The sequence below is a fragment of the Arvicanthis niloticus genome, chromosome 6, assembly GCF_011762505.2.
Source record: "Arvicanthis niloticus isolate mArvNil1 chromosome 6, mArvNil1.pat.X, whole genome shotgun sequence".
NCBI lineage: Eukaryota > Metazoa > Chordata > Mammalia > Rodentia > Muridae > Arvicanthis > Arvicanthis niloticus.
In genome coordinates this window covers 22,848,153-22,871,668 of record NC_047663.1, presented here as the reverse complement: position 1 = coordinate 22,871,668, position 23,516 = coordinate 22,848,153, and the positions used below count along the sequence as shown (strand labels likewise).

General features: G+C 41.9%; 3 protein-coding genes across 3 annotated transcripts; all 3 read right to left on the bottom strand.

Moving 5' to 3' along the window:
* Positions 1-7,302: 7,302 nt before the first annotated feature.
* On the bottom strand, positions 7,303-7,736 carry LOC117709863 (keratin-associated protein 2-1). The gene has a single exon (XM_034504266.2). It carries the CDS (start codon positions 7,693-7,695, stop codon positions 7,303-7,305), a length of 393 nt encoding a protein of 130 aa, XP_034360157.1. The 5' UTR covers positions 7,696-7,736.
* A 3,615-nt stretch (positions 7,737-11,351) lies between these two features.
* LOC117712007 (keratin-associated protein 2-1-like) lies at positions 11,352-11,784 on the bottom strand. Its single transcript, XM_034507987.2, has one exon. The coding sequence runs from the start codon at positions 11,742-11,744 to the stop codon at positions 11,352-11,354; it is 393 nt and encodes a 130-aa protein (XP_034363878.1). The 5' UTR covers positions 11,745-11,784.
* Positions 11,785-15,827: 4,043 nt separating this feature from the next.
* LOC117712086 (keratin-associated protein 2-1) lies at positions 15,828-16,610 on the bottom strand. The gene has a single exon (XM_034508107.2). The coding sequence runs from the start codon at positions 16,567-16,569 to the stop codon at positions 16,177-16,179; it is 393 nt and encodes a 130-aa protein (XP_034363998.1). The 5' UTR covers positions 16,570-16,610; the 3' UTR covers positions 15,828-16,176.
* Positions 16,611-23,516: the final 6,906 nt, after the last annotated feature.

Below are 23,516 nucleotides of genomic sequence, written 5' to 3'. Positions count from 1 at the left end.
GGTGGTGGCTGGGCTAGAGAGTGGGGCTGAGAAGTGAAGAGAGGTTGGAAGTTCTCAGATGTGATGTCTGCTCTGGGTTGGGTCCCTTTATATACCCGGGCAGTGCTGATGACCCCTCTTGTTTATCTTTTGACTAATTAATCCAATGTCTGTTTGAGTTGAGTCATTAGTTGCCCTCATTAAGTAATTCTCATTGCATCTCTAAATATGAACATCTTATACTCACTGTTCATTGTGGAAACTTGAAAATTACAGCCATGAGGCAACAGAGTGCTATTTGACAGAAAAATTGAGGGTTCATGGAGTGGAGTGTGGTGTTGTGGTACACTTACCTATCATGTATTGATCAATTCCTGAGGCAAAGTTACCATGATCTCAGACATTTATCAGTCCACAGTGATGAAGACACTCCCAAATTCTGTCTTCTCATTTTCGTTATGCAACATTGTTAACTGCGATCACCCTTTGTATAATGGAACACTAGGGCTTTCTTTCTTATCTGACTGTGATTTTACCTGTTGACCAATATCCCCTGGATCCTTCTATTAACTCTTGGGCTCATTTCAATTACCAACATTAAGATAACCTGGGTCAAATGGACTCAAAAGAACTCAGTTTTCAACATAATTATGTATAACATGGTATGAGGTACATAGATCATCTACTGGGTTCTCCTCCCTTAATGGCTTCCCTGGAAGCATGTGTCTCATTGTGTTTTATGGGATTCTTTGGTAATACAGTTGTTTACCATTTGGTACAAGTTAATACAAATTCCTTAGCTAGAACAGCAGCTCAAATACAGAAAATGAACATGTATTTTTAGATGTGTTTATTTTATATGCCTGGGCGTTTTGCCTATATATATGTATATATACCATGTTCATGCCTCGTCCTCTAAGAGATCAAAAGGAGACATGGATGCCCTGGACCTGGAATTACAGATAGCCAAGAGTCACCCCCTCCCTGGGTGCTGGGAATTGAACCTTGGTCTTTTGGTAGTAGCAAGTACTCTTAGAAATATCAGCCATCTCTCTAGTCTTCCTAAGTTTATTTTTATAAAGCATGTGTGTATTAAATGAAATCACCTAAGGTCACTGAGTATAATTCTTTTCCCTAGTTCAGGGTGTGTATATCTCTGATGCTTTTGGTCACAGGGAACTGAGTTTTATCTCTAAATCCTATTTTCTTTGTTGCTTGTTTGAGGCAGGGACTCAACTGTGTAGCCCAGTCTGACCTTGAACTCCTGATCCTCCTGCTCCAGCTGCCTTAAGGTTGGAATGTATACTATCTTGCCTAACTGGAAACATGGCTTTTCTATGTATGTGTTGGTGTAGATGTGAGTACATTACACATGTGCATGTGTGGAAGCCAAAGGCCCCTGTCAGAGTTTTCCTCTTGGGCTTCACCTTACTTTTTTTGAGACAGGACCTCTTACCTGAACTTGAATTTAGCTCACTAATTCACTCAAATTTTCTGGCCAGTGAACTCCAGGGATCCACCTGTCTCCACTTCCCCTCATGGTTGGTGTTACAGATGCACACTGATGTGCCCAGCCTTTACATTGGGGATAAAGGTCCAAACTTGGATAGGAATGATTCTGTGGCAAGGACTTTACTCATTGAGCCATCTCCCCAGCACAGATGCTGTGGGGAGATCCCCTCTCCCATTCCTTGATATCCTGTGATTATCATCAAATGGAAATGATGCAAGCTTTCTTACCCTAGGCTGCCTAGGTGTTATTCAATATATCTTTCATGAGAGGTAGGCTGGAAGGCTGCCCCACAGTTTTATAATACTGTGGCTCTGCTCAAAACCTACTGGATGTGCTTCTTTAGGATGGGTCTCCTTACTTTCCAGCTTTGCAAATCGTCCTATAACTTCTGAGGCAGCAGCTAGATGATTTTAGAAAGATCCCTGCCACACCTACATTACATAAGTGTGCCTCGGGCTCCAGGATCTAAAGCCACCTCAGTGTTAATTAAAACATAATTTTACTACTTTAAAAGGAACTCTAATGCAGTTGGTAGCATGCTTGCCTAACACCCACAAAGCCATGGGTTTGATTCCATATACTGGGCATAGGTACACAGCTATAATCTTAGTATTTGGGAGGCAGAGACAAGAGGATCTGGAGTACAAGGTAATCTTCCGCTACAGAGCAAGTTCAAAGTCAATATGGCCTACATGAGACATCACCTTAAAAGAAAAAAGAATGTGAATTGACTGGATATATTACCAGAGAGAGAGAGAGAGAGAGAGAGAGAGAGAGAGAGAGAGAGAGAGAGAGAGAAGGGAGAAACATAGATATGTATTTTGGCTAATGGCACTTCACATGCTTTAAAATCTTTCCTTTGTATACATGAGATGGTTCCTTTTCTTCTTCTTCTTCTTCTTCTTCTTCTTCTTCTTCTTCTTCTTCTTCTTCTTCTTCTTCTTCTCTTCTCCTTCTCCTTCTCCTTCTCCTTCTCCTTCTCCTTCTCCTTCTCCTTCTCCTTCTCCTTCTCCTTCTCCTTCTCCTTCTCCTTCTCCTTCTCCTTCTCCTTCTCCTTCTCCTCCTCCTCCTCCTCCTCCTCCTCCTCCTCCTCCTCCTCCTCCTCCTCCTCCTCCTCCTCCTCCTCCTCTTCCTCCTCCTCCTTCTCCTCTTCCTCCTTTTCTCCTCCTTCTCTTCTTCCCCCTCTTCTTTCCCCTCCTTCTCCTTTCTCTTCTTCTCTTCCTTTTTTAAAACAACAATATACAGAAAAAGTTTTGTGTTTGGTACACATTAATAATCAAACTTCATGTTGTTATAGTATCTTATGGTTATTTTTTTTTCTGCACTGGGAGTCTCCTCTAAAGACAAAAAAAGACAAATTTTTCTGTTACATATATTTCTCATCAGTCACCCCATAGGGATCTTATATAGTGATCTATAAGGAGAGAGTCTGAGGATGGCTCAGCTTCTGTTACTGTAGCATACTTATCGTGGCTTTCTAGCCCATCCTCACTGGACATATGGTTCATGTTCCCATCATCCATGATGTAAGGCTGTGAGGATCAACTGCTTGCTCTGGCACTGGCAGCAAGACAGATGCTGTTTTCTGAAAACACTTATCCAATAACACTCAACACTCACACGAAGCTGTGCCACTCACCGGCTTTGTGTCCTTGGGTCATGTAATTGTGCATATCTGGTTGCCATGGGGATTAAATGAGCTAATACTTACCAAGGACGAATAGCAGAGTCAGGCATTTCGTGTCTCATCTTTGTTAGATGAATGAATGTCTTTTAGCTGGCTTTGCTGTCCTGTGATCCCAGTACTCAGGATGCAAAAGCAGAAGCATTTCTAGCTTGAGGAATGCCTGAACTGTGAAGTGAGATGCTATCTAAAAAATGTATTTAAAAGAGATTACATTATTGGAAAGGGACCTATCTCAGGGTAAAGTGCTTTGCTTTGTAAGCATCAGGACCTCAGTTAAACTCCCAGAACCCATGTTTTAAAAAAAGCAAGGTGTGGTAGCATTTGATCCTAATCCTATGCTGGGGAGGCAGAAACAGGCAGATGCCCTGGGCTACCTGGATAGACAGCCTACCTTAACCAGTGGTAATGGCACCTAGGAAGTAACACCCAAGATGGATCTCTTGGGTGTTCATGCATTAACACACATGTTCATGCCCCAAATAAACATGTATGTGTGTGCCCTCAGGTGATCACACACACACACATACGAGAGAGAGAGAGAGAGAGAGAGAGAGAGAGAGAGAGAGAGAGAGATCTTATTATTTTGGTGTACAATAGACTTTAAAATTTGAATTTAGGACAAGGTCAGCATGTTTGCTGTGGGCCAGTGCAGCCACCACAGGGTGCCCATCAAATAAGATGAGTATTTAGTGGTGAGTTTTCTTAATATCACAAAATAAAATTAATGTACCTGCAAAGAACAAACCCTTTCCAGGTGTTCATTCAGGGGAATTGGACTCTTGCTGAGTTAAGAGACCAAGTTTGAGTCAGAGGTGTGGACAGTGTGTGTTACTGCAAAGCCCACCACCCAGCAACACAGTCTTTAAAAAAAAAATAGGTTTATAACGAATTTAGAAAGCTCCCTACCAGCAGCGGGCAATATATTTTGGTTACTAAATCATAGAAGTTCATTCAACAACAGTGTTGTGAGTTCTGTGATCTCAAACTCCTGATTGTTCATGCAAGTAGAAGAATGATTGTACATATAACATGAATAGCTTACAGCTTACAGAATTCTTAATTTGGAGAATAAACATACTGATTGCTTTAGACAATTGAGCAACAATCTTCAAGTGTTAAAAGATAAATTAAATGTTTTATAATTTGGTTATATTTTTAAAATGTCAAAGAATCCCACTATATCTAGTGGTACACCTGCCTGTGAGAGAGAGAGAGAGAGAGAGAGAGAGAGAGAGAGAGAGAGAGAGAGAGAGATCTTTGACAGTACAAAACACTGCTGTAGGTTAAATGAGACTTTGATAAATAGGTAAGTTTTTGAAATCAGAAGATAATTGGAAGTGGCTTAAGTGAGTTCTCCAGCATAGCAACAGTTTCTTTTTTTCTTTTTCTTTCTCTTTTTTGCAGATAAATAAACATGACACATTTTATTTACTGGCACCCAAGCCATTAGAAAAGTTTGTGCACAGGCAGGCAGGCAGACAGACAGACAGACGGACACACACACACACACACACACACACACACACACCCCAATGGCACACAGGCCTAAAGACAAATGCACAGGCTGGTGAGCTTGAAGGCGTCCACAGAATCTCACAAACATGGCATTGTCGTCAGGAACAGCTGTGTAACAGGACTATAATTGTTTACTCTTGGGTTGCCTAGACATCCAATGACAATCATTTCATGCTGATTCATACTCAGCCACCATCACCATCATGCTGGATATCTGTATCAGCATCGTATCATTTAAATGTAAACTGTCCCTAATGGCCCACTGATAACTCTGCCATGAGATGGGTTTCTGGTGAATGGTACAGCATTCAGGAGTCTCTCTGACCCCAAAGATGATGGTTATTGTGACCAAACATATCTCCAATTTGTTAAATACTGTTTCTGGGGGTAAAGTAAAGTTAAAGTATTCATTTTCCCCTTTTCCATAATTGAACATCACTGAATTACAGACACAAAAGTTTCTAAAAACACTTAATTTTATATTTTGATTTTTGGCATGCACACAGAGAAATTGGTCTCACTGCGAAACTTTTGTACATATATTGTATACTTATTGGCTCTAATTACTGTCTTCCTGGATCTTCCCTCCCCATCTAAATAATTCCATCTAAATAATTAAATAATAATATAATAATAATATGTAAATTCTTTTACCCTTGCATCCCCCCCAAAGCTTTTAGATACTGGATTAATTCATAGTAGAAACATGTATTTACTTAAAAATTATATAATTAAAAAATTGAAAGAAGAAATTAAATATTATCAACTATAACCAGATTTTGTATAATATTAGAATTTAGGCACAAACAGATAATTTATTTTAAAAAAAATCTTCCCACAAAATGGCTTCATATATGACATCTTACTTTTCATAATGTGAATATATTATGGACAGTTATGTGGGATATCCTAGTAGGTTTATCATCTTCATCCATTTAAATCATCTCTCCCTCCCCTCTCTTCTTTTTGAGCAGGAGTGGAAGGGCGACAGGCTCTCTGTCATATATCCGGGCAGACCTCAAACCATGTAGCCACCATTGGCTTCGAACTCCTGATCCTCTTGCTTCCATTTTCATAGTGCTGGCATTACAGGTGTGTGTCACCATGTCTGGTTTCTCTTTATCTTCTTCTCTTTACCTCCATTCCTCTCTCTTACAAGACTTCACTACATAGCCTAGGCTATCCTCAAAGTTTTGACAATCCTCCTGCCTCCATCTCCCAAGCTCTAGGACTCTAAGTCTAGACCATCTTGCTTAGCTGATTAATTCTGTATATTTATGTTGCTTATGGTATGCAGTTTGCTTAGTTTTTACACATAGTCCCCTACATACAGTAAATACTCTTTTACACAGGGTCTCTTGCTTCAGCCTTGGTATATGCTTCAGTGTGGAGAGCTTGGTGCCTCATTTGTAGTAATTGTATAATAAAAGCATACCAATGAACAGGAATGGATTTACTTGAAAAATGTTATTATCATGCAATTTTTGAGTACAAAGGTAAGCAGACTCGGAAGGCCACTGAAGACTTAATATCTCTAGGAGATGGTACTGTCAATAACATTCTAAATGTCTCTTCTGAAACACATAGAAGGAGATTCATTGTTAAAAGCAGCGGTCGCATTGGCAACAAGCAAAAGAGACAGAACGACTTGGAATGGATGGAAAAGCTTCTTCCATTTTTACCAAACTGAGCACAAGTGTTGACTTCAAGGTTGAATTGTGGGTATTGTCTATTCTCGGGGGGGGGGGGAAGATAATTTATTGACACCTATAACTATTATTACATTTTATTTCCATTAATAACCAATGTATTTCCAACCCATTAGCTATTTATTTACTTCAAAAGCAGAGATGATTCAGCAAAAGTAGCTTGAGGTTTCTCCCACCTCAGCTTTCCAGATTTTCATGATGTACCAACAAGTGTCTGCTCAAGCGACAAGCCACCAGACGGGGCATGCAGATATTACCTGGACACAGCTTCCTAACAGGCTGGTCACTGCTGGCAGATTCTCAGTTGGCTGGTGAGGGTGGAATTTGGATTATGTAATGAACAGATGGTGGCTGGTTGCCTCCAGTCTCCTCATATGCCATTTGCAGTGAGCCCAGGAGAACAACACAGACTCAAGTTGTTTTTCAGAACAATTTAAGGTTATTATAAATCTTGTCTTGAAAAAAAAAAAAACAACCCTCTGGAGATTGCGACAATAGGCCAAAGGAAAACATCACAACACTCATGATATCTATGCTGAAAATGTTGAGTTTATTAGAAAACAGATAATATCAGGGAAGAGTTAGATCACAGTCCCAAGAGGAAACAATGTTATCTATCAGAAAGGGGCCCTAAAAGAATGTGTCTTCCATATATAGGTTGAAATAGTTTGAAGACTAGACTTCTCAAGAAAAAGAAATATATATATATATATATATATATATATATATATATATATATATATATGTGTGTGTGTGTGTGTGTGTGTGTGTGTGTGTGTGTGTGTGTGTATGTGTGTGTGTGTGTGTGTGTGTATGTATGTATGTATGTATTAAGTCCTAAGTGGCAGCAGGATGAGCCTGGCCATCACCCAGAGATCCTTAGTGGTAACTTGGTTGACTCAGCAGCAGGTGTTGCAGGGGGAGGTCCTGCAGGTGGTCCTACAGGGAGCAGGCTGGCAGCAGGGGGGCCTGCAGCAGGGAGCCTGCACTGAGATGGGCTGGCAGCAGGTGGAGGCCCAGCAGCAGGGTCTGCAGACCACAGCTGTGCAAGAGGTGGGGCAGCAGGTGATGGGGCGACAGCAGCCCTGCTGCAGGCTGCAGGGGTCACAGCAGATGGGGCGGCGGCAGGGCTCACAGATGGGCCTAGTGAAGTGGGGCACGCAGGTCACAGGGCGACACACTGTGGTCTGGCAGGACACTGGGCGGCAGCAGCAGGGGTCCCTGCAGCAGCAGGGCTGGCAACAGCCTCCACAGCTCTGGGAGGAGAAGGATCCACAGCAGGAGCCTGTCATGGTGGTGTCTGGGCTGGAGTGGGGCTGAGAAGTGAAGAGAGGTTGGGAGTTCTCAGATGTGATGTCTGCTCTGGGTTGGGTCCCTTTATATACCTGGGCAGTGCTGATGACCCCCATGACAGAGGACAATTTCCTTGTTTTGGGTTTGTTCCTTCAGGAAGGGCATTGGTGGATTAGTAAATTCTCTGGACATGTTTTAAGTGCTCAGGGTCTCGTAAAAGATTATTTGTGTCCCTTACTTAATGGCAGCTCATTATATTTTGCTATTTATGGTTCAAATATGAACTTAATGGCTCTAACTTCAAAGTCGCCAATTACCATTATAGTTTTGCCAGGTGGTATTTTGATGTTGCGAAAGAACTCCGGTGCCATCCGGGTTGCTTACTCACACTGGAAGTGAATTCCGAAAATCATCTGCAGTTCCTTCTCCACTGTTCAACTTTCTGGACAAAACAAAGCAAGAATGTTGTAAGAGTGTGTCAAAATAGGTTGATCAGAAATTTCTCTCTCCTTTGTGAGCTCGAGGGACACACCCTAGCAAGCCCATATCTTTAGTGGCCTTGAATTCACATTCGCTGAGTTTTAGGGTCTTACTTTTCTAAGTCAAAGGGAATTCTATTGTTTACTATCTGTATTTAGTATTGCTGAATACTATCTGTTTCAAACACTATGCTTAACTCAATAAGTGTATTAATTTATTCTTTATAAATTCCTACAAGGTAGAGATTATTATATCCCTCGATTTCCCTATACCAGCCTCGGTAAGTGATTTGCTCAATGCCAAACATTAGTAAATGCTGCAGCCAATACTCAGCCCCCAAATATGTGCCACGATATTGTTCATGAGTCCAGTGAGCTACAGAATTAATGATGAGGGGCACATGACTTATGGAATATTTGCTTTAAGAATTTTAATGGTGCATTTACTTTTATAGTTGTTATTTGTGACACTAAGAGTCATCCGCACACATTCTCTGTCATCAAATATCCCCAAGAACTAGAAGAATTGAGTCCCACATAATTTGGGAATTCTCAAAATTCTAAAACATGCCTCCAGGTAGAGTGTCACAACTGGGCATAGTTAATCAGTCATGGGGCACTTTGAACAAAGCCACCAAACTTGTGAGGAAGTCAAAGACCCTGAGCCCATCCAGGGAGGCTTCCGTCCCCTAGTAGAAGAGTCCTAGCTAGTTTCAATACAAAGAGGTCTTAGGTCCTATTTTGTCTATTGTATCTCCAATGCCTTATGAAATTCACTGCCACCCACAGAATCAACTGTGATGTTCAGTTGTGTCAAACTCTCAGGCCTTCTACAAAACTTATGTCAATATTTTACAGCTCTGTGCCTGTCCTTTCTCTGCAATGATTTCTGCTATAGATCTGTATTTGAAGGCTCCGGTTCACTCCTTGCCATCTGTCCTGCTGCTTGCACAGTTCCTTATAGGGTTACTCATCACGATAGCAGCCAGTGTAGCTGACACAGGCGCAGGGTTACCGCAGAGATGAATGAGTGCCGGTGATAATAACGTGGAAGGAACACAATGTCGTCTGTCTGAGAAAACACAGCAAGAGAAAAAAAAGTTTCTATAAGTCTAAGAAGAGAAGTACTGAGGGGAATAAAGCAGAGGTATTTGTAGATTATTTTAAGTGGTGAACAAAGATATATAGAAAGAGACTTGACTTATAGAGGGGGAGGGATGTAGCTCAGTGGTAGACCGCTTGCTTAGTGTCTGTAAGGCTCCAAGCCCAACAGTGAAAACGAAGTAAAGAAATGGGATTTGTACACCAAAGCTCTGCTGGAAAATAATTGCCCTTAATAATAATAATAATAATAATAATAATAATAATAATAAACCCATTGTATGCATACTATTTTTTTTTTTTTTGCTATCAAATGGTCCCTAGAAGTTCCCAGCCACAGAACACCCTGTACATACTACTTTTTGTTGCGACACTTTGTGGGATGAGTCAGCTTCCTGGAATAAGAATACACGTATTAGAAAGGCAGAGAACGGGGCTAGGAAGGTGTCTCTCTCTTCCCTCTCGCCTACTTTATGCCTGTGTATTTTCAATATAATTTATTATATTCTACGTGCCATATATTGTGCAGATGAATCAAAATCCAGTCTTGTCTGAAACCAGCTCAGACCCTCCCCTCACAAAGCGTCCTCGTTTGACCTCTCTCGTGAATCAGTACTTATGGCTAAGAGTCGTACGGCTAAACGTGCAGGCAACACATTTCAAAACATTCACTTAGATTTGGTTCCAAAGACTCAAAATTTTACATCACTTTTTTTTAGCCCTTGTTTTGTAAATTGTTTGTGTCTGTTCTTTCTCTATAATGACTTCTGTGGTAGATGCCTTTTTGTTTGTTTGTTTTGTTTGTTTTTGTTTGTTCAAGACAGGGCTTCTCTTCCTAACAGCCCTGGTTGTCCTGGAAGTCACTTTGGAGACCAGGCTGGCCTTGAACTCAGAGAGATCCACCTGCCTCTGCGAACAAGTGCTGAAGATAAAGGCATGTGCCACCATGCCCGGCTGGTGAATGGCATTTTTTTGATGGGGGTTGTGAAGCAAAATAAATAAATAAATAAATAAATAAATAAATAAACCAAAACTCAGTGGTTAGCCTTCCTGACTGGCTTATCTGACAGCTGTGAAACCGCTCCAGAAATCAAATGATTTTATTATTAATTAGTAATTAATGTATCCCATCTGAACCCAGGTCGATACTGTTTCAGTGACACAGTATGTGAAGTTCTAACAAAGGCTGTATTATTCTGTTCTCAGCAGCCACGTTGGAAAACTAACTGTTGTGATGGTGCAGCTGGGGGAGATCAGAGAGAGACTGATCCAGTAAATAAAAAGGAACTCAGTGGTGAGGGGTTCCTGGGTGCTAGGTGATATGACAATGGCATGGTTTTCTATGTTGGGAAGCGAGTGGGGCTGTAGGCAGGCTAGCTTTCTTTTCTCGTGTGTGTGTGTGTGTGTGTGTGTGTGTGTGTGTGTGTGTGTGTGTACCACTCCCAAGTCATATTCAAGATCAAAGACCTGTCTCACTGTTTTTGTCTCATTACCATCAAAGTTTGTATCTTTAAAGACAAAAGCCCATTGGCGAGATGATCTGAAACATTCAAATTCTTTTCACCATTATGGACCACACACCTCAAGTGCTCTCCGCGGGGGTGGGGAGGGTAGAGGAAAGGTCAAAATAACAGCTGTTAGGAACATTTTCCTTCCAGTCTTGCCATTCTGAACAGTGTAATCTATACATAAACAAGGTTTCAAATATCAAGAAAGAATACAAAAAGGACGTGTGTGTTTCACCAGGAATAATTTTATTTTCCATCACGCAAAACCACAGCACAAAAATACTGTGCTGAAAATATATCCCATCTGAACCTTGAAATAAGGAATGTTACAGAGACTCAATGGGATGAATCTTCATGAAGGAGCTTGACGTTTGCTTACATGTGCTTTTGACGCCAAGAATTCTGCTGATGGGAGCTAGGATACGTCTAGAACTATGCAGATGACCAGCTGCATATGCCTGTGGGGAATTTGATAGGCCTTTATGGCCAACTGAGCTGTGGAAGAACAGGTGGGCTGCAAAGGTGGTATCAGTTCTGTTCACCTGGCAAAGCTGCCCGTTAGATAACTCAGCAGCAGGTGTTGCAGGGGGAGGTCCTGCAGGTGGTCCTACAGGGAGCAGGCTGGCAGCAGGGAGGCCTGCAGCAGGGAGCCTGCACTGAGATGGGCTGGCAGCAGGTGGAGGTCCAGCAGCAGGGCCTGCAGACCACAGCTGTGCAAGAGGTGGGGCAGCAGGTGATGGGGCGACAGCAGCCCTGCTGCAGGCTGCAGGGGTCACAGCAGATGGGGCGGCGGCAGGGCTCACAGATGGGCCTAGTGAAGTGGGGCACGCAGGTCACAGGGCGACACACTGTGGTCTGGCAGGACACTGGGCGGCAGCAGCAGGGGTCCCTGCAGCAGCAGGGCTGGCAGCAGCCTCCACAGCTCTGGGAGGAGAAGGATCCACAGCAGGAGCCTGTCATGGTGTTGTCTGGGCTGGAGTGGGGCTGAGAAGTGAAGAGAGGTTGGGAGTTCTCAGATGTGATGTCTGCTCTGGGTTGGGTCCCTTTATATACTTGGACAGTGCTGACCAAAGGCCATTTCCTGTACTTGTGGTTACCCAATGAAAAGAGAGCCCTGGATTCAGTTGCCAGGCAACAGTTCTAGTGACTGCAAGGATGCTTTTCTTTCTGGCCTTCTACTATTTCCTTTGGAATGAACACCTGATAGTTTGTATCATCAGAACTATTGCTCACCTGTCAGTCAATCCTCCCAGGCTAGACTATGTGACAGATTGAAAGTCCAGAGAACACACTGGTGATGTCACTTTCTCCTTGTTCATAATCTCTGATGAGGTGTGAGCCTCGAATGCACATGAGTCACCAGCCTGAGCTCTGATTGACATCCAGACACAGTAACAATTCCTGACAAGCCAAGATGGCTCATAAAGAGTAGGTGTGTGTCTATTCTGTTATGGAAAATATGGCCCAGGGCGTCTAGAAAATGGATTATTACCTTGTTCATAGAGACATAGTCGCCAAAGCATCAGAGTGGCATTTGAATTGTTCTGTAACTGGAAACCTCGCATGAGACACTTAGTTTGTGAACACAGCAATTAGGGGGATGGAGAAGAAAAACTAAGCCCTGAATTTTCTTACCACAGAATAGTGACACTTTGTAAGGAGACAAGCTAAAACTAAAAGCCATTAAAGGTGAAGAGCTTTTTAAATGTCAATAAGATAAAGCCAAATGAAGGTTTCATTCATGTCTGTTTCTTGATTATTATATTTTTTGCTTTCTAAGTATGACATGGGCACAGGATGTTAAATTCTTTAAAATCTATTGTAGGGCTGGGTGAGATGGTTCTTGCTACCAAGACTGACAACCAAAGTTCAACGCCCCCAGGAGCCACATGGCAGAAGGAGAAAACAGACTCCTGCAAGTTGTCCTCTGATCTCCACACACACACACACCCTAACACAACACCCACAGACATGCGTGTGCACCCATGCACAAAATTTAAAAAAATTAGTCAAATCTGTTGAAAATGTTTGAGAAGGAATCAGTTATCTTATTGTGGTCAATACTGTGGATTGTTGGTTGAGAACTGTGACTGCTTATAAAATATGATATAAGATTATTAGAAGGATGAGACTTAATGGGGTAGTGACTGAATAAAGAACTTTATGTATCACCACCACAATAAACAGATATCGAAGATAAGTCAAGGTTTAGGAGGTGGCTATAAGCATTCGGCAAGGATGGCTGAGGACTTTGGGATCAAGTTTCCCCCTGAGTGTATGATGACTAGTTTTGATTATCAACTAGTTATGGTGGAGAATCAACCTGGAAATGAGTCACTATTGTCTAGATTAGGTCAACCTGTGGCTATGCCTATGTGTTGTTTCCTTAATTGAGTTAACTAAGGTTGGAAGCTCACCTGGCTGTGGGTAGACTGACCCTGTATGTGAGTAGCAGCGTTTCATGGCCTGGTCTCTGGAATACATGAAAATGAGTGTGAGCTGAGCACCATGGTGTATGCACTAACTCAGTGCTCTCTGACCTTGACTGCAGATGGGTTGTGACCAGCTGCTCCAACTTCCTGCCATTTGGACTCCCCCGCAATGATGCACCAAAACCTGGAATGGTGCTTTAAAATAAAAGCCTCGCTTCCTCAAATTGCCACAGTCAGGAATATTGTCATAATAAGGAGTAACTAATATAACAAGACTTCAAATTTCAGGTAGGGGATGTGAAGTTGTAACACTGCCCTTTCTGCTCGCCACATCATTTCCTGTGGCAGACGGGGTGTATGTCTATCTCACAGACCACGCTGATGCTGTTGTTGGATCTTTTGTGAACACCTGTGTTCAGGTTATCCAGACACAATTCCCTGCAAGGAGAGCAGAATGCTGCCACCATCAGATCCCATGACAACTCTTGGCTCTAGAGCTCTTGCTGACACACATTCAGGGATGGACTTGTTGCAAGGGGAGTGTCCCGAACTTTATGACGTGAGCTTTTAATGCCATATTATTCCAGTTCCAAGCATTCTGCAGGAGCATAATCACCAGTGGGAACATGTACATTTTAAGGATAATGATAATTAATCATGAGACTTTTGTGGTTTGATCGGGAAAGAACACAATGGTGGTGACTCTTGGTAGGCTGTGTCCTCATCTTGTTAGTTTTATGATTGTGTCATCTCAGGAACTAGTTTGGGGGTTTCTAGATGTCAGGAGGTGTCTAAAATTCTGAAAACAGAGTATGTTTTTCATAGGGAATCCATTCTTAGTAGCAATCTTTAAAATATGGTCATAGGAGCCAGAAATGAGGATGGGGACGGTTGAGGGAAGAGAGAATTGTGTATCTCAGGCAAATGACATCTTTCCAGACATAGTTTCGTCAAATGAAGTCATCACTATCTGGGGTTCTTCACAGGTTGGTTTATCCACATAAACAGGTGCATATGATTCACCAAACATGCATGTAATTAACCAAAAAAGAGAAGATAGTTGAATTTCAAAATACAAAAAAGCAATGGTCAGGGAGCTTAGTGAATTTGTTTCTGTAGCATGTATATGTAAGTGTGTGTGTGTGTGTGTGTGTGTGTGTGTGTGTAATGTACCAGTATATATCACAGATTACAAAATTATATATATAAACAATCTATTGACCATATATCTAACTAATCTTTCTTAAGTTTAAATATTCATTGGCCTAAAGTCAGGAAAATTAAGCCAATCTTTTAGAATCTCTTACTGCTTTTAGATTTTAAATTCCCTTGAATGGGCAGTTACAAGAGAAAGGCTTCCAGATACACTTAGTACATACTGCTCTTTGCTCTGGTTAGTAAACCCTCCTTGGAAGTCCTAGAGTCTAGAGCTTGTTTCTATTGATTTTAAAAATTGTCACAAATTTTTGAAGATTTCTTTCATTCTGAGACCATATTAATCTGATGCCAAGGTATATTGGCATTAATTTAAAAATGTATTTCTGCTGGGCATGTGAAGTGTCTCAGGGGAAAAAAAATGAAATGTGCAGGTACAATTTTTCCTGAATTCTCTCTGACCCTCAACGGCTTGATTTGAACTGGAAAGCATTTTGTTTTAAGTTTATTTGGCATAGAGATGTTCTGAAACTGTGTTGCCCTGAATACTTGGTGTGTGACCAGTTGCTCAACTTTTCTGAAGATCTATATTGAGAAGTGCTCAATTTCTCATTTTATGGTGCCATCCTAGATAGATGGACCTGGGCTATACAAGAAAGCTAGCTGTGGAAGCCAGAGGGAGCCAGCAGTAAGCAGCATTGCTCCAAGACCTCTGCTTCAGATCTTGCCTGGAGCATCTGCGCTTGGCTCTTGATGGTGACTAACCTGAACAATGAGACAAACCCTTTCCTCTCCAAGTTGCTTTTGGTCACAGAGTTTGAAGGAAATTATAACAGAAACTAAAATCTAGAGAAGTTATATTATATACAATGAAAGGTGTTGTTGGTTGGTTTTTTGTTTTTGTTTTAGTTTTGCTTTGTTTGCTTTTGCTTTAAGTAAATATCTCTTGTTTTTATTCTTGAAAAGGCAGTTCCTTTGCAGTTTAGTTTCATTTAAGAAATGGGAGGCAAGCACTGGCCTTGTACAGCTTTGTACAAAGCTTTGTAGCTCAGTGCTACCTCTGTACAGACGAAGCTGATAAATCAGTCTCTTCCACAGATGCAAAGAAATAGGGCATCTCAGTGAAGGGCTTTTGGTGGAGTGGGATAGCTCAGTGTAGGGCTTTTTGGTGGAGTGGGATAGCTCACGATGCTACAAGAGTGCACCAGGGCACCTAATGGAGTCTGGTTTCATGCAAGTAAATGTGCACATGCGCATATGTGGTATGAGATTTAGGATCCATCTTCTGGGAAGACTGAGATGACTCTTAGAAATGAATCAGAGCTAAACAGATGAAAGAATATTTGAGACAAATGGACTCAGTTTCCTTGGGCAGAGTCTAGACTCCTGGTCATCTGCACACATTAGTAACACATATTAATGAATGAAGCAGGAGTGGGGCATTTGCTATGCTGGGAAAAATCATTTTATTGAAACAGTGGGCAACACATGGCAGAGACACAGGTGAGACTCTGTATCTGAATCTGCCTGAATCACAAGGGCTCAAAATGGACTTGTCTGGCCCATTCTGGGGACTTCTGAAGGTGATTTACCATCCACGACAAATGCTGTCCTGTCCGCTGATACAGACATCTGGGAATTTGGAATAGAGCAGGGTGACATCTTCTTATTTCAAGTGATATCCAGGCCATAGGATGTTAAGCTGTTGTCATCTTCGGGGAAAAATATTTTCTTTCAGTTTGACTAAAAGCCCAAGTGAACAGGTGTGTGGGGAAAGACACGTCCTTGGTAGGGATGCCAGGAGCTCAGCAGCAGGTGTTGCAGGGGGAGGTCCTGCAGGTGGTCCTACAGGGAGCAGGCTGGCAGCAGGGGGGCCTGCAGCAGGGAGCCTGCACTGAGATGGGCTGGCAGCAGGTGGAGGCCCAGCAGCAGGGCCTGCAGACCACAGCTGTGCAAGAGGTGGGGCAGCAGGTGATAGGGCGACAGCAGCCCTGCTGCAGGCTGCAGGGGTCACAGCAGATGGGGCGGCGGCAGGGCTCACAGATGGGCCTAGTGAAGTGGGGCACGCAGGTCACAGGGCGACACACTGTGGTCTGGCAGGACACTGGGCGGCAGCAGCAGGGGTCCCTGCAGCAGCAGGGCTGGCAACAGCCTCCACAGCTCTGGGAGGAGAAGGATCCACAGCAGGAGCCTGTCATGGTGGTGTCTGGGCTGGAGTGGGGCTGAGAAGTGAAGAGAGGTTGGGAGTTCTCAGATGTGATGTCTGCTCTGGGTTGGGTCCCTTTATATACCCGGGCAGTGGCTGATGACCCCCAGGCACATGATCATTCTTGTAACTGCTCTGGCTAATTAAGAGAAGAGTTAGCATTGACTAATGGTATTTTTGTCCCCACCCCCTACATATCATGCATACACATCACAAATATCCCTTTATTTTCTTTTGTGGTTTATTCTTACTGAATCTAAACACTGGCTTCAATTATGATGAGTTTGAAACATTTCTAAGTCAGCAAAGAAGAAAGGATTTGTTTTCTAAACTAGATATGATCTAACCACTCTCTCCTTGGCTCTGATGTCATCATTTTGCCTTCAAAGATTCCCTGGGTTACCACCCAAGCAGGGACTTACCTCATTAGTACACATGGAGATGACAGCAGCAGATGAATACCACCAGTATAAGCCAGACCATCCTCATCTGCTTCCCAGAGAACTCCCAGGATGCATCTCTGGCAGGTGTGTGGTTTCACACGTGATGAACGATCACATGGGCATTTGTAGCCTGTCACACTGGCTTGATCACTCTCTCTTGCTGAGGATCTGGGCTTTCCAGTCCTGGCTGTTGTTTTTGTATTGACCTGGAATGCCCTTCTTATCCTTCGAGCCTGAATTCAACTTCCACCTCGATCATAAAACCTGCTTCAGAGATTCCTCGAGATTTTTATCTTTGGGATTTATTTAGGATTAGTCACTGCATCTGTAGACTCTGGGAAAGGATTGTGGAGAGTCTATGGGCCCATCCCTTCCCTCTTGTGACTGAAGTTTTAGGGTTTATTGATGCCACACAGAGAGGTCACAGTGTGAGATCTGAGTGCTGAGCCCCCTTACTTATCAGTAAATTTTATCTGCCCTAAGCTCTATGCTTACTGCTCTGTAACCATGGTTTTATTGAAGTGAGAAGGAAGTTTCCTTTTATGTCCATGTAGGATTGCTAACTGATGCCATCGGTGGAGTAGGGAAACTTTGGGCCACAGAAACATAACTTCTGGCTAAGGACCAAGCCCAGAAGGTTCTTTCTGAAGGTCATCAAAGGACAACATGTTGTTGGGCACCCTTGTCTGTCTTCCTGATTGTAAACTCACCCACCCCCCTACACATGCACACAAACACATGACAACTGTTAAAAATAAAAACAACCTGATTCTAATGCTACTTAGATGTTATTTTTATCCTGAACTGACTCCTCTCAGGTTTTAGTGATGGGGATTTTTGTTGGCATCATGAGGACATTAGCTCTATTGTATGTAATTGATATTAAGGAAACTGAGCTGTGACTTTTATCAAACCCATTACACCTGCAAAGATTCCCCCCCCCCCCCCTTGGTTCCTTTGTACTGCTTTATGATCTGGAAGAAGGAAAATAGTTCTGAGTTTGTTCACTAATAACCTTTTTACTTATAACCAGCCTCTATGGACATTTTGTTCATCTTAGTCATTTGAATGGGTGATTCATATCATAGTATTGTAGGGAATCTCATTCCAGTAACATGTTTTTATTAAAAGCTTCTACTCTAAGAACAGCTTACCATGGTTACCCTCTTGAATAGATTCCATTCACGCGTGCTATGTTTCAGGGGCCATTTTTTTCTGCCTACCACATGGGAACGAATATGTTATCTGTTCCACTGACTGTTTAACAGATATTTTAATAACTGATTAACTATCATAGTAATCAATGGAGGTGGCTACTATTACCACCACCCTAAAGAAGAGTAACCTGAAGCTTATACAGGGTAACTAATTTTCCTGAGGTGACATCGCAGTTTACTAATAGAGTCTGGATACAAGGTCAGCTGTGCCCCACTGGTAAGTTTATGTTTAAACAAAGAGGTTTACAAACAATGGAATCATCCTGAAACTTAATGCTAGTAAGTTCACTTTACACTGTCTGTGTATACTAAGTTTTATGTATTAGCCTCCAAATTTATTACTTTATGGTTACAAAACTTCTTAAAACTCAAAATATAACCTGCCACATATTCTTAGATATGACTTAACTTTGACTATCTTTGTGGAAAACCATCTTCCTATCTTTGCACACTGACTGGCATACTGAGTTACTTTATTACGACCATAACTGAGTTAGTTGCATTCAAATGTGGTCTATATCAAGCAGATGCAAACTCCCATCAAGTACAGTAATATGTGTTTATTTCCTGGTTACTTGTCTGCAGGTCAGTTTGGATGATTTAAAACTGGGTATGGCTTCTGGTCACAGGTTAGTGTGGGACTTGAGGAATTAAAGGAGTCATGTTTCAGAAATTATTTACTTTCTCGAAACACGTAAGTATAGGATAAACAATGAATAATTGTATAATAGTTGTATCTGAGTGTAGATGACCCATAGTTACATTTTAAAAGTATTTGTTGTTTATTTGAAGTTAAAAATGTAGTGAGTTGTCCTGCGTTTTAGGTGCCAGCCTTACTCCTGCTAGCAGAGAGGAGTCCGCAAACACATATTAGGTCTTTGTTTGGACGTGGGAAGAAAGAGAGTAGAGATGATGAAGGGTAATCTAATGAAGTTAAGAATCAACCATTTTAGTAATCTCTGCTGGGATGCTTACACAATGCCTTTTAGAGGGTGAGATTATGGCCGGTATTCATATAAATAACGTATACTCCTCTCTCTTCCTTCCATTCCAGACAGTTAAGTCATCAGTTATCAAACAGCCGGATTCCTTTTCAGATGCTCACACTTTCTATCTCCTGTTAGTTTATTTCTGATCCAAAAGACAGAACAAAACCCAGTTTTATGAAAGTAGCTATTTTCCTGAGTGTGTGTGTGTATGCATGCGCATGCACTCACACCTCTGTTGTGCCCATCTGCTGAGGCAGGAGGACAACCTTGAATGGCATCAGGTGTCATCTGCCTTTTGCTCATTTGAGATTCTCTCACTAGCCTAGAACTTAACAAACTGGATAGGCCGGCTGGGCAGTGTGTACCAGGGATCTTCCCTGGTGCTGGGATTACAAATGGGTACCATTATGCCGAGCTTTTTCTCCATGGGTTCTGGAGAGTGAACTCAGGTCCTTATATGGCAAGCACTTTCCTGACTGGGCTTTCTCCTTAACCCCAGAAGTAGATGTTTTCTTAATTAAACATTTCCTTTGAAGTTCCATTTCATTGCTTAAATTAAATAAAGATGGTTCTAATGACAGACAGGTAAATTTTTCTCCTGGGAAAAGAGACCTATAGAGAGATGGGTTAATAAGTTCTGTTTGACAGCAGAGTTAAAGAAATTCAGTATATAACTTTTAAATTAATAAATTTCTGCTGAAAGAAAAGAAAATCTAAATGGCAGAAGAAAGTCAGCTGCTATTCTGTGGGGTTTGTAAGCAACTGGAGACCAGACTGGTGATCTGGTGCGAGCTGGTGTGAGCTGGTGCTGCAACTTGCAGGTGCGAATCATCCTCTCAGAGCTGGGATTTTACCATCTTCTTACAGAGGTCATGCGATGTTACTTCATGTGATGTTACTTCAAGCCCATTGAAAGCTGGGACTTTGATGGGAATCCCCTGACACAGACGGGAGAACTAGAAAAATTAAGTCTACTGATTAAGAGAAGTCCTGTTCTTTGGAGAAAGTTAATTGGAGAAGAGTAAGCTCTGTGTTTACACTGAGATCTAAAAGCTAATATGGGTTTCAAATCCAACTTCAGATGTTTGTAATGTCAGGATGCAAAGCTAAGACACTGATTTGTCTCAGGTCAGAGAGCTTGTAGGAACCTGGAAACCATTGTGAGAAATGCTATAGGCCGTGTATTTTCTCACCCAATGTACCATTATTTATCATGATTTAATAGTCTACAGGTTTTGTTCCATCTATAGGAAGTTTCATATTCCGTGGCTCTCGGAGTGCCCTTATTATTTTTATTTTGTTTTGTTTTGAGACAGGGTTTCTCTGTGTAGCCCTGGCTGTTCAGGAACTCACTCTGTAGACCAGACTGGCCTCAAATTCAGAAAGATCTATCTTCTTCTGCCTCTGCTTCTTGAGTTCTGGTATTAAAGGCATGTGTCACCACCACCACCCAGCTGATTGTTTTACTTTTTATTAATCAACGAACTGATGATCTCAATTATGTCTGAATTGTTCGATTTAGTATGTTTGTTATTACAGTGATAGACATGACTTCCTCTTCAAAGCCATTCAGTCATATAGGTGGCATTAAAATTGGTGGCGTCCTATGCCATGGCCTTAGTGAAAGTACTTTTTCTGAGATCAAAAGGTCCTACTAACTCAAAGTAGCCCATGAGCTTTGGTGGGGGTTATTTGTGCAGTTTCAGTACATCTCAGTTAAGTAGATATTCTTGCTGTGATCAAGGCAGCAGAGAAGACAGTGCAATTTTTGTTTACTCATGATTATTGTGCATCTTACTACATCCTCAGTGTGGGGGGTGATCCAGATTCTAACTATCAAGAAGTTTCCACCTCCCATGAGCAGCTAGTCTCAGGTGCTCAGATCCACAGGGAATCTGGAGCTCCCATCCTCCTCATCTCACTTATTAAATGTGAAAAGCGTTTGACACCTGTGACCTCTCCTTTGTGAACAACCATGGCCACAATTTTACAATCATGACTTAAGCAAGCAAGGTTCCCACTCACCCACATGAAGAGTTGCTGTAAGCAAGACATCGAGGAAAGGACCTGAAAGGTTAGCACCAGCTTGTTACAGATTCTGTCTGCTTGATTGCTAGTTGGCCAGAAGTGTCACATCTGCTGTGGTTTAATAGTTTACTGGGACCAGAAGAACTGCACAGAGTGTCTTAGTTAGGATTTCTAGTGCTGTGAGGAGACACCATGACCATGACAACTCTTGTAGGGCAGTGAGCTGTGAGAAGCAGCTGGGTGCTTGGTCGAGCATGAGCTTGGAACCCTGGATGGCAGGAGTTTGGCTCTGCTCCTGAGCCCTGGTTCTTTTCATTTAGCTTCAGCTCTCCACAGCCCCTCCCACAGAGAGGTCTATGGCCAACAGTCATGAAGAGCAGGCCTCAGGCCCTAGAAAGATTTACATACTAAGTAGGTACCTGAAGGCCAGAGGGTGGAGCCAATTAAACATTCCTCCCCAGCCCCTCCCCCTTCTTTCCCTTCCTATTTAACTCAGGTCTGCCCTGGGTTTGGGGAGGGGGTGCATCCAGATCCATCCACCATCCACCATCCACCATCCACCATCCACCATGACATTAAAGCCTGTAAAAACCCATGGACTTTCTTGTGTCATGGGGGCCATGCTGTGAGGAACCATGGAGCCACAGCAGCCGTGCCTAACTTCCAGCCTGGAGGAACCCTCAGTGTTTCCCAGGAACACTACCCAAGACTCTTATAAAAAAACATTTAATTGGAACTGGCTTACAGTTTAGAGGTTTAGTCCATTGTTGACATGGCTGGAAGCATGGCAGCATGCAGGCAGATGTGGTGCTGGAGAAGAAGCCAAGAGTTCTACATCTGGATGGGCAGGCAGCGGGAAGAAAGCAAGCCAACTAGGCTTGGCTTGAGCATCTGAAAGCTCAAGGCCTACCCCCCATTGACGCACTTCCTCCAACAAAGCCACACTTCCTAATAGTGCCACTCCTTATGAGCTTATGGGGGCCATTTTCAAACCACTACACTGAGCTAACTCACTGGTGTGAGTTACAGAGCTGTCTTAAAGCACTGTTAGAATAGGGTCTGGTTGAAATAGATCTACACCCACACCTGGCTACTATGACCTAATTTTTAAACTCCTCAAAAAAGAAAAGAGGAATTTAAGAATTCCAGCCTTGAAGAGTGTGTATCTGTTAAAATATTAAGAATGGAAATGCTAGAGATACAAAGACTCCAAAAGACCATGTTCTGAAACACTCCACACTATCCAGATGAGTCACGTGACCATGAAAACAGAACAAAATGTGAAAACAGAACAAATTGCTTTCTTCACAGCACGATTCCACGAGCAATACAATTCACTTTTGTGATTATAAATTCTGAAATGCTGCTTCATTAATTGAAATAAGTCGAGGACATTATTTTTATATTAATTAGCCTATTAATTAATTGAGACATGACCTTGCTATCTAGTGCCGCCTGGCCTAATATTCATTATGTAGCCTGGTTGCCTTCAACTTATGATTGATTCTTCTGCCTCAGCTTTTCTGAATAATGGAATTAAAGGCATTCACTACTATACCTGGTTTATTATATTTTTAAAGGAAGATTTTTTGATTTCACTTGCATGTACATTTTTCCCCCCTCAGGAATTTGCTTTTACATTTGTCTACAAAATTGAGCTGATATGATTAAAGGTATAATATACTAAAGGCATAAGTATTTTAATTAAGAACAAAGATGTGAGTTAAAGTTTTTCTAAATTTGAATATCAACACACACACATATAGACACATGCACACAAATACACATTTTTATGCATACATCTCACACAGAATTTATTTTTTAAAATGATTTAAAATAATTTAATTTCCACTGTATTTATAGAAAAGGCAAATCTTCAATTATTTTATAAAGATTTATCTTAATTTTAATTATATGTATTAATTATATGTATTATAATTAACTGTGTGGGTATGTACATGTGAGTATAACTGTCCACTGAGGACAGAGGCATCAGATCCTCTGGAGATAGAGTTACATGTGGTTGTGAACCATCCAGTTTGGGTGCTGGGAACCAAACTCAGCTTCTCTGGAAAAGCAGTATATGCTCTTAACCACTGAGTTATTTCTCCAGTCCCCTCAATTATGTTTTAAAGATTAATTTTTATTTTAAAGTATATGTATGTGTGTGTGTGTATCTATGTGTATGCATGGAGGGGCTGTATGTGCACATGAATGTAGTTGCCCATGGAAGCCAAAGGAGGGCAGCCAGTTCCCTGGACC